The 15,705-nt window shown below is 40.1% G+C and overlaps 1 protein-coding gene across 3 annotated transcripts in view; it reads right to left on the minus strand.

Moving 5' to 3' along the window:
- CSMD2 (CUB and Sushi multiple domains 2) overlaps positions 1-15,705 on the minus strand; it is a 1,275,366-nt gene that overhangs the window by 242,086 nt on the left and 1,017,575 nt on the right. For all 3 annotated transcript variants that reach the window (XM_089673879.1, XM_089673878.1, XM_089673880.1), the window contains 3 exons: positions 12,974-13,162; positions 3,600-3,769; positions 351-507 (listed from right to left, as the gene is read on the minus strand). In XM_089673879.1, coding sequence (XP_089530005.1) covers positions 351-507; positions 3,600-3,769; positions 12,974-13,162 — 516 coding nt within the window. The remainder of the gene's footprint in view (positions 1-350; positions 508-3,599; positions 3,770-12,973; positions 13,163-15,705) is intronic.

The raw sequence follows: 15,705 nt of genomic DNA on the forward strand, positions 1-15,705 counted from the left end.
CAATTGGGAGACCTGGTAACCCACCCAAAAAAAGTAGCCAGGAAAATTCTATGGAAATGGCTCTAGGCATATCAGATATGAATGGATACATACACAGTTAATGAAAAATGACTAAAAAATATTCCTTTAGAATTATGTGTTCCTTCTAAATTTGACAGAAAAAAAACAAACAGAAACAAAGCCAGTAAAATATAAAAATCTGCAAAGTGCCAAGTTTTAAAGAAAGAAGGTTATAATAATAATGTTGATCCAGTTTGGGGAATAGAGCTGTGAAGACAACAAAGAATGAGGCATGTTTAAATTTAATGAGCAGATTTCTTACATAAGATGTATTGAAAGTTTTGACTTACTGGAATAATACAGCTCAAATCCTTTACTGGTATTTTCTGCATCTGTTATGAATTCAAGCCACAGTGCACTGGATGTGCTGTTCAGACTACGCCCCAACATCTCTGACTGGCTAAATATTCCAAGAAGTCGGGCAGAATTATTGTGCCCATCATACACCTGGAGAAGAAAGAAAGAAGATCATACTGACTAGGCATGTTAGGAGTTTCTTTTTTAGACATTCTAATTTCTTATTTCTGTAATGCACTCTAATGCAATCATACCCACTGACTGACTTTTATATATATTTTGCAATGCTTTTTAAAGATTTCTGTAAACAGTGTTGCCTAATTATTAAACCATATTTTAATTATCTTTAAGATTTATCTATACGTACATTTTTCATTTAAGTTTCCATTTGCCTTTTATCAAACTCCTGATGTGCTTATGTAGCACTACCCCTTTAGGTGTCGCTAGGTTTTTGGGTCCCCCTATAGTTCTGCACAGACAGGCAGCACACGTTTTCTTCCACACTTGCACACTGGAGACAGTAAACAGTCCTTGAGCTTGTTTTTGTAGTTTTATTAAAGGGTATTGAACTTGGATGGGATTGAGGGGTGTATAGGATGCCCAAGGAACTGTAGAAATGTGAGGACAAACTTTGTAGCAACTACGTACAGATATGGACAAAAAGAATGAAAATATCTCCTTTGAAGAACTCTCCAGCCTTTCTGGTGTACCACCTCAGAGCCCAGATGAATTATCCCCTTAACCCAGCTGCCTGAGAGAATCCCTGGGCAAGCAGACCTAGAAACTGCCAAGGTCAAACAGTCCTGACTGAGGAGATAGTTGGGTTATCCACCTGACTGCTCTCTCCTCTTATGTGGCCCATGGGGTGTAATGTTACTTGCATTGTCCTTCCTGATAGCTTTATGGGCTGGTGGCTGCCTTCAGGCCTTCTGCTGGGCTGGCTCCTTCCCTGCTGCTCAGGCTGTCCTTCTTGGTGGACGGTGGTACAGTGGAGGCCCCCTTTTCAAGCACCTGCCTGTAGGTAGGCCCTCTGTCTGGGCCCTCTCCCAGGCTCTAGACTCCAGCCTCTTACTCCATCATCCACCTGACACTGACTGACCACTTCCTGCAGATCAGTATCAATCATATGTGAGGGCTGTCCTGACCCCATTCCATGCCTCCTGCCTGGGGATTGATCAAGATCCCTCACACATGCAGATCAGCCCCCCCTCACCCAAACCCACTACCTTTTAGAAACTTCTCAAGCTTCTAGAGTAGGGGAGGTGTCAGGGAACCGACCTGCAGTGCCTTCAGCCCTGACCTATAGTTACCTGGCTGACCAGTCCCAGGCTAACTCATCCCAGGCTGCTATCCGGCCTCTGACTAAAAACCTATTTAGCTTCCCCTGGCTAACTAGAGGGGCGCTACACTTACTTTTCCAAAAATACCAAATGAGCATGATAGACAGCTAGATCTTTTAGAAAGGGGGCTCTGCAATGCCAGCCTGCAAATTAATATCTTTACAGGTTTGATTAAAGTGGAACTGTAGACAGAAAATGAAGTCCCGATAGATCACTACATGCTGGCCCCTTTAGCAAGCATAGCTATGTAAAACATTGAAAATAAGTGCCTATATTGTTTAAAATCCAGTAAGCCACTGTCTCACCCTGCTCTGCACAGCCTCAGTTGTCCTGTTTTCTTGTCACTGTGCCAGTAATCAGTGAATCACTAGAGGCCGATCTAATGACAGCCTCAAGATTTATTGCTGCTGAGCAGGGAGGAAACAACAGTCATGAAAAAGACTGTGCCAAGGGAACACAGATTACGGAGTGAGAAAAGAGAAGCAGAAGAGGTAACAGGACAAACTCAGCTGCCAGGGAGACAAAAAACAAAATAAAATTACAAAGATAGTGTCTTATCTTTTGTCCCTGATATTTTCTCCTCTTGCCCAGGGCAGCAACAGCATTGTAAAGCTTCTGTCAGCCTTCCTCTCTAGCTGAGCCAAGACATACATTCAAGTCTGTAAATGCACACTATATTTTAACAGAAAATTACATATAGGTTTTGAGACTTAGGAGAGGGGGAGAGTTTTCAATAAGGAAGTGACTGCTTTGGGTATTAACAAAATGGTGGCCTTCAGAAAAAACAAAAAGGCAATGCTGGAGGCAATTTATAGCACACATTAATTTTGGTAGCATGATTATTTATGTGGAATGTATGTTCTTTTGTCAAAGACCCGTAATTGTTATCAAACTGGTTTGGATAAAGTTCCACTTTAATTCGGAAGGCATTGATGGAAAATGGGCTGAACATGCCTGTCCAGACACAAACACCAGCTCCTAATGGGGTCTCTATGGAATTCTTAATGTGTTCTGGGCCAGCACAGGGTTTCTTCACTTATATACTGTTTGTGTCTAGTACAGATCCCTAGAAATAAGTCCAGGAAGTTTACAAAAAAATAGACCAAAATTAAACATTGCCTGTAGATTGAAGGAGCAGTCCTCTTCAAGATTTACTGCAACGGAGAATAAGTATATTATACCTGTGGAGAAACTACTTTATCTTATGGACTCATACCTTTGCTCTTTTGTTAATTAACCCAAGATAATGACAAGGGAGCCTCTAAGGACATAGACTAACCAGTAAACCTCGAGGTTACACAGTGAAATCTAGCTATCTAGGATGGGTAGCATTGGCTGGAATTCCATATGACCCTCTTGCTTTACCGATTAATCTCTATCACTAGCCCTACCTATATACATTTATTATATTATTATTTTATATTATTTGTGCTAAATATAATTCAGTAGAATTTTATGCAATTTACAGTTTGTAACACTTTTATATGCATATTGCAGAAATCACAGTGCATAAATAAGAAAATTACAGAAGCATTTCAAACTTAATTAAAATGAATTTGGTTTGAACAAGCCAAAAAAGCACAGATCAATACATAGCCCAACCAAAAAAGAGGAAAGGTTTGGTGATGGATTACTTTGACCTTCCCATTACCCTGAAACCAATGTTGTGCAATGTAATTTCCATTTACATTGCACTATAAATGTCTTTGACATTAGGTAATAAAGTGAAAGGTTCAAAGTTTTCTATTAAAAGATCTAAAATGTATATCTGCATAAATTCTGGTGGTTCTAAGCATCTCTCTTGAATGCCTGTTTTTTTTTTCGATCTAAAAGAGAATATTGCATTGAAATACTGCACTTTATGTATCAAACTATGTCTGTCTTGAATAAAATAAAAGTTACCTTTAGTTGATCTCCAGGTGCAAGGTCAAAGGTCCGGGCCTTCAGTTGAACACCTTTGCCAGGCTGGCTTTGTATGGAGTAGATGCATTCATGGTGGTTGCTGTAGTTAGCTGGGTAATTTGGTGACAACAAAACACCTTGTGTCCCAGTGACAGAGGCTCCGCACTCAGCTGAAAGATAAGATGGGGGAAAGGAGTTAAGATCTACAAAAAGACTCTTGACTCTGTTAATAAAGGGAGGGGAACCTTGATCTATAGCTAGCACCTATCCAAATTATACAATAGTACAATAGTAAAAACTCTAAACTTTTTTATTCCCTGTCCATGAGTTCACACTCCTACTATTAGTTCCACTGTCCTACACTAAATCCCTGTTGTTATAACCATCACACAATCGTGTCCTGGCCCAAAGAATGTCATAAATCCTTAACACTTTCTTTAGCAATGTTATACAACCCAACACGTAAGGATTCAAACCAAGATGAATGAGACTTTAAATATACTTCACATTGTTCTAAAAAAAGCAGGGGGTGTAAAAATCAATGACACTGCACTGTGAACTTGATACAATCTAACACCTTTCTCTACTTTGCCACACTAGATTGACTTGAGTCTTTCTATGTGAACTGAAAATGTTAAGCTGTGCTGTGAAAACCTTTGCACATTTTAGAAAGTGTGAATTTCCTATTATCTTCTATGAAACATTCAGCTCTATGTCTTCTGATGTAAGAAAAATCCAGCATGATTGTAAAACATTATGGAGCAGGGTGCTGAGAAAATATTGTTTCAACAAAAATTAGCAGTTTAGCTGAACAATAAAATTGCATTTAATTATCTTTCGAAGAAAGATAATTAGCCAAGACTGACAAAGGAAATAAAAATAGGTTAACATTAGCTCTGGATGTTCAAGAGGCAGTATAACAATGTAGATGTAGTAAGCTCCCAGTAGATACAAAAAAAGCTAATTTAGGAATTATCTCTTAGACTAATGTTTTAAACACAAAAAACTGTATTCTAAAACACAAATATCACTAGTAATTTTCAAACCATTTCTTCTTTTGTTGCATATTTTCCTTTAGGTATATGTAAGCCCCAATAATTAACTTTTTTTTTTTGCACCCTTAGGGCCTGTTAAATATATAATTGGTAGAGTTGGTCATAACTGTTCTATAAGTACAAAAGATAGCTGTTGAATCTTTTAGAAGTTCATTACTGTCCTGTTTTCTGACTACTCTGAAGCATTGTCTCAAACGCCTTTATCAGCCCTTCCTATTTCATCTCTGTACACTACAAAACACCTGCATGTTCAGAGATGCAGCCACCACATGTAAGGACTGATAAGCTGCAGTAAATTACATTTTTGTTCTTGGGTTTAGATATACTTTAAAATTCTCCATCTTTCTAAAACCTGATTTTGTCCTACTCTTCTCCACCTATTTTACATTTACAATCTTTACAAATTATACATCACTTTTTAGGGACCACTTGGTGGGAGACTGTTTTGGACCATACCACATTGTCAAACTACAAATTTTAACCACCACTGAACCATTTTTGCATTTACCTCCTAGAGTAGAGTAAACTTGTTATTCTATGCAGACTATGTCTTTGATGAATATGTATTGGACCTAAATTTTGAAGTGAGGTGATATAAAACCAAATTTTATATTGTGAAAAAATGTTAGACTGTCAGAATTCCCAGCATCTTTTTATGATGTCTTTATTTTGTGAAACTATGGTACTCCTGAGTAACTCAAAAAGTGTTCTACTAACTGTATATGTAGATTATTACTGCCGTACTTTAAGAGCTCATGTGTTAACAGTCATATTAAATTAATCTACATATGGGACAACAGTTCCAAATTAGTGGTAACAAAGCCAACTTCACAGGCATGAAATATTCACCCCCAAAACAACAAAAGCACCATACTTTTGCCAAAACCTTGTTTAATATGTATTAGTTGAATAATTGTATTTCTTAAAGTGGGAGTAAACTCCCTTTGCTGCTTTGAACCTACAGATAAGCCTATAAAAAGGCTTACCTGTAGGTACAATACGTATCTCCTAAATGTGCACCATTTAGGAGATACTTCCATGCGTAGCAGACTGTGAAATCACCAGTACATGTGCACTGAACTCTTAATGGATGGCATGCTGTCCATTGAGAGAGCTGTGCTGCAGCCATGGCTCCCGCACGCATGCATGTGTGATGTCATAGTGGCTCGGCCATTCAAGCAGCCCAGAAGGAAGACTGGGTGAAGATGGATTCCCTGTCAGCAGAGACAGATTGCCGCTGGAGGGACCTGTCTTTTTGGTAAGTCTGTCATAATGTGCAGGTATGCAGTGCAAAGATGTAAAGATGTGGGTAACAATAAGGTTAATAAGTATGAATGTCAAACTGTATGTATATTAAATTATAATTTAAACATTAATACATTATTTTCTAATGCTGATGCTGTTTCCACTGCTGAAACATTAACATATTTTGCAATGAAGAGGACAGTTTATTTTCAAAGTTTTGTTTTTTTTTTCTTTTACAAAACAGCAGAGACAGATTTTGACACAAAAAAAGTCATATTTCCAGCTTATACAATAAAATAATGTATAATTCAAAAGGTACAAAGATATTAGCATTTCAAGAAAATCCCATACCTGCACACAATCTAGGGACCGGGTAGATTCTCTAACTAATCTGATAGGGATTTCAAAAGCAGCTGCATATCATTCAGGCAAACCACAAAACTTTCCTATTTACAAAATTCATGCCAGCATAGCTATACCATCACATAGGGTTTCATTGACTCCCTTAAGATTTTCTTGTGAATATGGAGTGCGCTTGATGGAGTCTCAGGGCATGAACATGATTAAGTCATGAGATGTGGTGTCTTTTGGCAAATGAAAATCTTTCACCAGGCTGGATTTGTACACTGGTGTGACTTCTACAAGTGTGTGGCAAAAAGGGTTTTGTGGAAAAGCTGGCTGGCAATAGTAACATCACCCTGGTTTGGTTGATTCCAAATTTTTACAGTACTGCATTAAAGGTCCTCCTCAAGAGTTTCTGATGAGAGCTGAGCAATGGTATCTTTCAGAAGTTAGCTTTGTAGGCTCACACATTCCTAAAACTTAGTTTCTGGAAGAAAAAAGAAGACATTAGAACTACTAAATTTTACACACAGATACAGCATATGTAATCATCAGAGCTATATCGGTTACTCTTAGAATCACTCCCAATTAACTCCCTGTTAACTTGCCAGAGTGTTAAATTGTATGAATAGCTGAACCAGGGGCAGACTGACAACTCATGGGGCCCCCAGGCAATAGGGGATCATGGGACCCCTGTGTCCTTGCCCAAACTCAAAAAAGCCTACGAAAAAGTTACCAGGGGCATCTCATGGGGCCCCCTACTGACCGCGGGCCCTCGGGCGGTGCCTGAGTTTCCAAATGGTCAGTCCGCCCCTGAGCTGAACCCTTTTGGGGTTTTGGGATAACCTGAGCTTATTTTTTGTTGTTTGTGTCAGTTGGGAGGAATTCCCTTCACTTTCAGTGCCTGGGATACTACAGTAAGTGAGAGGAAATCCTCCAGTTGTTATAAGAACAGGTGTTCCCAACTGAAGATCAACATTCACCTCTTGTTATGGTGAAAAAAATCTGAAATTTTGTATTTACAATTTCTTCCTGTCTTGATGACTATGCTCACTGGGCCATAAAGAGACAATAAATTTACTAAGCTAGGACATAAACAACAACAAAACTTGATGGGGTATATAACCCCCATCACCTTTCTTCAACCTACTCTATCCAAACTAAAACCTTTGGTCAACAACACTACAACACTATGCCAGAGGAACACAATCGACAGATATATATATATAAAATTTATTTTTATCTTTTTTTATTTTTAAGGCTCCATAAACACTGCCTTTAAAAACATCAGTGCTCTTGGCAGAAAAAGTGCTAGTGTTGAGTATTTTTTTGTACTAGCATTTAAGAGCATTTATCAAGGTTAAGCGTTAATTTCTGCCGTAAGAATCCTTTCAAAAAAGCAAAAAACAGAAGTTTTGTTTCTTCTGCTTCTAAACACTGAGCTTAAAAATGACTCTACACTACTTAATGTGTATGGACACATTGGACAGCATTAGTTGCTTCTACAGGCAAACGATAACTCCTCTAGGATCAGCATTTTTTTTTTTGCCAGTGTGAATGGAGCCTAAATGTAGATATATAAAGCAAAATATATACACTATAACAAAAAATACCTCTATTTGAACAGTGGAAGCTTAAAGTGGGATACACCAGCCAAACCACAATTTAATAAAAAAAAACCAAATTATTAGTTCCACAAGCTTCTTCAACGTTTTAAATATCATCCTCTTTAGAGGGTTGGGTTTGGTGTTTACTGGCAATTGCTACTGAAAAAAAAATGATTCTTAAAAACTTAAATGCAAGCTAAACAAAATAGAAAATAAGGAAACACAAACATATAGAAAGGAGATTTATAATATTGGAAACTTACCTGTACTACTTTATCTCTGCTAGCAATTTTTTTACTCTCTCCTTAATTTTCTTCATATATTTTCTTGCAATGTTTCATTGCTTGCCTGTAGTTGGTATTTTTGTATAAAGATATTCCCACTTGGAACACTGGGCATGAACAATTCACCATCAAATGTTGATGTATGTGTCACAAGATCCAGATGTTGCAACACTAGCACTGGCAAGCTTGAAAAAGATGCTTGTTTATTTCACGATGTGGTAGTTGGTGGATTTGCTTGTGGCTCGGAAGACAAATCTGGTGTCTGTTTTGCAATCTGTGGTTGAAATACTGTAGCTCCAAATGTCATTCTTGTAGGAGTCAAATGAACAGCTCTGTTGCTCGTACTGGTTGGAGAGTGGCCTCTGGTTTTGCTGCTCATGCTAGCATGTCTGCTATTAGTGCACTATAGTCATGTCTGTAGATTGAAGCATACTTGGTACAGAGTTTCATCTGTAGCGTATAATGCTGATTCTGCCCATAGGTCACAGTTCATCTTTCCCTACGGCCTTCCAGACTGCTACTGTAAATGCTGTTTCTGGCTTGACCTTTTGTCTGCTGTCCTTTTCATGGACAGTGTGCTTGAACCTGAATCCACTTGCTGCCAATAAATTTGCATCTACCTGTAGGATGTTTATGTGGGTGGCATGCTCCTTCTGCATCTCATGGAGCACTGATTTAAAACAATGTATTTCCTTGAAAAAGTTGTCTGTATGCAATATTTCAGCCCAGTGCATGCAATATGATTAGGTGTCTTTACTTTCAAAACACTGTACTGTAATGCATGAAATCATAAATACAATATATTTTCATATCTTGTAACTGGGCATTAGCAGAGGTAAAAATGTATTGGGGTGATCCTGATGTGCATAATAGCAAGGTAAACTTGTTGTATGTTTTTATTTCTATTTGATACCTTTAGAGATGTCTTCAGGCCTGTCACATGATTGTTGGCAAGTGTAGTTTTCACTGCATTCAGTAGGTGGCATTGTGTCGTTGTATGTATGGAGTGGAGTCTCAGAGGAATAATGTTACCTCAGAGCCTCCATAGGTGTAATAGCGAGAGCAGCTGTTCGATTTGATACTGAAATCACTAGTGACCTTCTGGGGCCATCTTGGATGGTGCAGCCCTTATAAATAAGAGACCCTGTGGGGATTTGGTACGTATTTTCCAAGTGAATAGAGTAGGGACAGGAACACACTTATTAGGGACAGAGTTTTAGCAACAGGAAAAGGATCCAGTATAAGGAGGGCAAGCATACGTAAACTGCTGTACACTCCTCAAGCACTGGTTGCCTGAGCTGCTGCCACCACTTTCACTAAAGTCTCCTTGAAACTCTAGTTGAGTCTTCCGCCCAGTCAAACAGCCACCCTACCTGCAGATGCCAATTCCGGTTGAGTAGGCCTTGCTGATAGTGTGCCGTACAGTGTGTGTACCTCTGCACTCTGCATATACAGTATATACGGTATATATATATATATATATATATATATATATATATACACACTGCTGAAAAAAAATTAAAGGAACACTTTTTAATCAGAGTATAGCATCAATTAAACTCCTGGGTTAATGATCTGGTCAGTAAAGTAGCAGAGGGGGTTGTTAATCAGTTTCAGCTGCTTTGGTGTTAATTAAATTAACAACAGGTGCACTAGATGGGCAACAATGAGATTACCCCCTAAAACAGAAATGGTTTTACAGGTGGAGGCCACTGACATTTTTTTCCTACTCATTTTTTCTGACTGTTTTTCAATAGTTTTGCATTTGACTAGGGTCAGTGTTGCTACTGGTAGTATGAGGCGATACCTGGACCCTACAGAGGTTGCACAGGCAGTCCAACTCTTCCAGGATGGCACATCAATACCTGCCATTGCCAGAAGGTTTTCTGTGTCTCCCAGCACAGTCTCAAGAGCATGGAGGAGATTCCAAGAAACAGGTAGTTACTCTAGGAGAGCTGGACAGGGCCGAAGAAGGTCCTTAACCCATCAGCAGGACCGGTATCTGCTTTTTTGTGCAAGGAGGTACAGGATGAGCATTGCCAGAACCCTACAAAATGACCTCCAGCAGGCCACTGGTGTGAATGGCTCTGAAAAAACAATCAGAAACAGTCTTCATGAGGTTGGCCTGAGGGCCTGACATCCTCTAGTGGGCCCTGTGTTCATTGCCCAGCACCATAGAGATCAACTGGCATTTGCCATTGAACACCAGAATTGGAAGGTCCGCCACTGGTGCTCTGTGCTTTTCACAGATGAGAGCAGGTTCAGAGTCTGGAGAGGCCATGGAGAACTTTATGCTACCTGTAACATCGTTCAGCATGACCGTTTTGGTGGTGGGTCGGTGATGGTCTGGGGAGTAATATCCATGGAGGGACACACAGACCTCTACAGGCTAGACAATAGCACCCTGACTGCCATTTGGTATAGGGATGAAATTCTTGGACCCATTGTCAGACCTTACGCTGGTGCAGTGAGTCCTGGGTTCCTCCTGGTGCACGACAGTGCCCGGCCTCATGTGGCAAGAGTATGCAGGCAGTTCCTGCAGGATGAAGGAATTGATACCACTGACTGGCCCCCACACTCGCCTGACCTAAATACAATAAAACACCTCTGGGATATCATGTTTCGGTCCATCTGAAGCCACCAGGTTGCACCTCAGACTGTCTCAGTGATGCCCTGGTCCAGATCTGGGAGGAAATACCCCAGGACATCATCCAACGTCTCATTAGGAACATGCCCCGACATTATCAGGCATGCATACAAGCACATGGGGGCCATACAAACTACTGAGTACCATTTTGACTTGCTGCAATGAAATTTTAGCAAAATGGATTAGCCTGCTGCATTTTTTTTTCACTTTGATTTTTGAGGTGTCTTTGAATTCAGTTCTCTGAAGGTTAATAATTTTCATTTTCATCATACGATGGGGCATCCTTACATTCCTAACACATTACCAAGTCCATATCAGTATAGATATCCAGCACAATATTTTTCCCCATTGAGATCTGCTGTGTTTTGAAAGTGTTGCTTGAATTTTTTTGAACAGTGCATATATATATATATATATATATATATATATATATATTATATATATACTGTATGTATATATATATATATATACACACAGTATATATATATATATATATATATATATATATATATTGATGCTGTGTGACCTGCTGGGATTGCCAGTAAGACCCCTACTAGCACACTACTTGGCAATATTAATGCCTGTAGGTACATATTGTTGGGGACTGTTCTATGGCAGAACAATGCATTAACTCCACCTGTGACTACAAGTGTTACTGCCTCTGTTACTACAATTGTTTCTGCATCTGTTACTGCAAGTGTTTCTGCATCTGTTACTGCAAATGTTAATTCATCTGTTACTGCAAGTACTACTGTGCCTGTTACCACTAGTGCTAATGCTAACTGTGTTGCTGCAAGTACTTTTCTAACTCTTCTGCCCTAACATTTTCTCAAATACAAGACCTTTTATCCCTCCTTGACCCCATGTGTGCCGTTAGCTCAGCATTGTGTACCTTAGCTCTTGGCCCGCCCATATGATGCAAACATTCCTCTACCTCTTTGGTTCTTTCCTAAGGGAGGGCTGTTCTCAATGATGCAGAAAGTGGCACTGACATGATGATGTTTTGGGTTTTTAACACCATATATACATGTCCTCAGTCTTAAGGGTTTTGCTCTGGACATCTTGCGATTGAATTTAAATACTGAGGAGAGCAGAACTGTATTATTGTGTTATTAAGGGAAGGTGAGTATTGCAGCCAGAGCTGGGGCTTTCTAATAAGAGGGTACTGTATGACTGTTTAAAGCATCACTCTTAATTTGCCTGCTTTTAGCTTAAAGATCAGGTTTAAAAATGCTTTATTATTTCACATTTTTGTGCTAAGACTAATTTTGCTAAAGTACACTTACATCAAGAGTGAAGCCTTAAGGTGAATACAATGTACATGGCCCACTTGCAAAATGCTTATGTCTCTCATCCAGGTGATGTTATGCAGTAATTATGCAGTTTATTTTGCAATGGGTATTCCCTGTCTCTTATTCTCTATACTTTGTATCTTTGGATGCTCTTTAGGGGCTCCCTATTTTTGCTCTTGGCTCCATGCTCTTGGCTCACTTGTTCCCACATTTATGCTCCTAGTTGCCATGGAATTTTATCTGCTGTTCTCCAGCCATCCAAATCTCCAGACCATCAACACCCTACCTTGTACCTGCATAGGCTCCCCAACCTTCAGAAAGCCAGATGCCAGATGCCTAATTTCTTTCTATAATACCTTTATATAGTTTTAAATCACAAAAGCAATGGGCTTACAAGGGAAACCAAGAATAGGGAATTAAAATGACATTCTGTCACTAAAACAATTGCAGTAGATAACAATGGGAATATGTTAGATCAGTTTACTTGTTGTCTGATGTGAAGATCACACTGAAAAACTTCCTACAATCACAGCTAAGATATTTTAGATAAGATATACTAGTATTACCTAAACAGACCAGTGTTGAAGTTTATTGATGTTGTTTATTGATCTTAGATACAGCCTAAAACAGTCACCTATAGGTCCTGCACATCTAATATTGTTTACTGTACTCACTGTACATATATTTTCCATAAGATTATTATCTGCAAAATTCTGCACCTCCACCCTCTATTTCCCTGCATTCTATTTTCCTACAAAGCTAAATAAATATTTAAAGCAAAAAAATAAATATACCTAAAAATGTACAGCTATAGTATAAGCAGTAAATATAAACTGTCTACTACATATTCCTAAGGTAATACAAAAGGGAAACAAACAAAATTAAAGCACAGGACCACCTACCAACACACCTTGGGAGAGGCGAACTCCACACACGCCGTCTACCTCCCAGACAGGTGATGCGAGATGCTCCTTCCAAACGGTATCCAGGGAAACAGGAAAACAGCAGAGAATCACCAACCCCAAACTGAAGACCCTTTCTGATGCTGTAAGCTGGGACCTCAGGTTCATCACAAGGCTCCAGATCATATTCTACAACAGCAGCAAAATAAAAAATTCATAATTACACAAATGTCTCTTTTTATTATGTTAGACACTATTTTAGGTACAACTGTAGACTAGACAACTGTATTTGATGCTATTTTACATACTGTGCACATTTCCTTTGGTCCTTTCATTGTTTTATTTACTTCAAACAGGCTATCTCTGGAAAGAGATGCAAGTCCCACCTCTTTTCTGTTGTTTGATTGGCTATCTACAGTGACCGTGAAGGAGATCAGAAATATTATGTTTGATTTCTTTTGTTTTGTTGAAATCAACAAGTGTGTCAAGGGGTGGGAGATGAGGCTGATCTCAGCAGGAGGCACAGACAGCATGGTGTCCTGCGGCAGGGAAAAGCCAAACGTGTCAGCACCGGGGGCTTGAGGCTTGGTCAAATTGAAAGGACAATATAATGTCCCTATGCTGGGAGAAAATTCTCAGAATGTGCAGAGCTTGAGTCAGGATGGCCAAAGCAGCTCATGGTTGCAGGCCTCGCTAGGAGATGAATTGAACTGTGCTTTGCTTTTTGCACAGCTGGGACTTGTAGTTCTACATTGTCTGTTTGTCTTTCCGAACACTGGGACTTTGTTCTACCTTCTGCTCTTCTGTTAACTGTTGCCTGTGTGGTCTTGAAGCTACGGCCAGGACACACAGCCTTCCGGAGACCCATGAGGAGTTGGTGAAGGACCCCTGCCCAATGGACTTCCTTCTCCATGCCTATTTGCCTAGACTTCCTCTGCTGAGGCCACTGCTGGCTGGTGAGTCCCTGAATTGCTACCCTGTGCCAAGGATTTTGTGCTGTGTGCTGGACTAAACCCTATTCTACCCGGAACCTTTGCCCTGTACGGTGGACTTAACCTTATTCTGCCCCGAACCCTTTGCCCTGTGTGCTGGACTTAACCCTATTCTACCATTAATGTTTGCCCTGTGTGCTGGACTTAACACTATTCTGCCCGAAACCCTTTGCCCTGCATGCTGGACTTAACCCTATTCTGCCAGGAACTTTTTTCCCTGTGTGCTGGACTTCACCTTATTCTTCCCAGAACCCTTTTCCCTGTGTGCTGGACTTAACCTTATTCTACCCATAATGTTTGCTCTGTGTGCTGGACCCAACCCTATTCTGTCCGGAACCCTTTGCCCTGTGTGCTGGACTTAACCCTATTCTGCCCGGAACCTTTTGCCCTGAGTGCTGGAATTCACCCTGCACTGCCCAGACCCTTTTGCCCTGTGTGCTGGACTTCACCCTGCTCTGCCCAGAACCCTTTGCCCTGTATGCTGGACTTAACCCTGCTCTGCCTGAAACCTTTGCCCAAGGGCTTAAACCCCTGCGCCCTGCCTGTGCTAAGAACTTACTGCCCTGCTGTGCCCTTGCTGATCTGCCCTGTTTGCCCTGTTGACTACCTGCCCTCTGCTACCTCATATTACCACCCTAAGGGTCATCCTTCATTGCTGTGTCTTGTGTTGTCTGTGGGCTAGTGTTTCTATTGTCTGGACCCCGAGTTTCCCCATGAAACACCCACATGTTAAGTTTCATGTAATCTGCCACCCTATGCTCTCTCACTGCACTCCTAGGTTATCACAGTGACCAAGAAACTATAGGTGCAGAGTTGTGTTAATTAGTAACACCTCAAATAAAGAACACACATTATTTCACTTAAGAATTTCTGAAAAGAACTGGAATTCATGAACCTTTAAAGTATATATAAACTCAAGAGAAAGTTTGCTTTTTATTTTAAAGTACATCTTCTGCAAGCACAGAAAAATACTTGCTGATCCTGCCACACATATTGCATCCTTGTAACTTCCTGTGTACTGAACAGAAAACTCAGACAATGTTAGACCATGCTTTTTCAGTTCCGTCTGTAAACTACAGAACAAGTACTCCCTCATCCCATATGTTATGAAGATGAGGAGAGGAAACTAAAAATGAGAAAATGCAGCCAACACATTTAAAGTTGTTCTAAAGTTAAAGTGTTTTTTTTTTACCTTTATGCACTCCCTGCATTAAGGTATAAAGTGTTTTACCATTTGTTCTTGATCCAGCGCTGTGCCCATCTGTAGCAGCTCTCTCCTCTTTCCTTGCTCTCACAGGGGATTCAGGCAGCGGGATTCAATCCTACGATCCCGCATGGAAGGAACAGGAGAAGTGACTAAGCCTTTCTATGTGTGTCTATGGATGCACAGAGCCCGACTTGGGAGCACGCACGCACGCAAGTGTTCCCCCATAGTACTCAGCTTACTATGGGGGCATGCTCAGGAGAGTAGGAGCGGACAGTGCCAGTGGGAGACCCCAAAAGAACAGTAAGAGACTACTCTGTGCAATACCATTACACAGAGCAAGTAATATATAACATGTTTATTATTTTAATTTAAAAAAAGGCTTTTAAGCCACTTTAAGGACTGGTAGGCTGCAGTATATTATATTGTTTTTCTTGGGTTTAGATCACTTTAATGGACCCCTGTTACAGGTTTAAAACAGATGTGACTGTGCATTGCCAAATGAAAGAGGTCTTCAAGGGACTTCTTGCAACTGT

Source organism: Staurois parvus, unplaced genomic scaffold, assembly GCF_062004578.1.
Source record: "Staurois parvus isolate SC_StPar_1 unplaced genomic scaffold, SC_StPar_1.0 ptg000145l, whole genome shotgun sequence".
Taxonomy (NCBI): Eukaryota; Metazoa; Chordata; class Amphibia; order Anura; family Ranidae; genus Staurois; species Staurois parvus.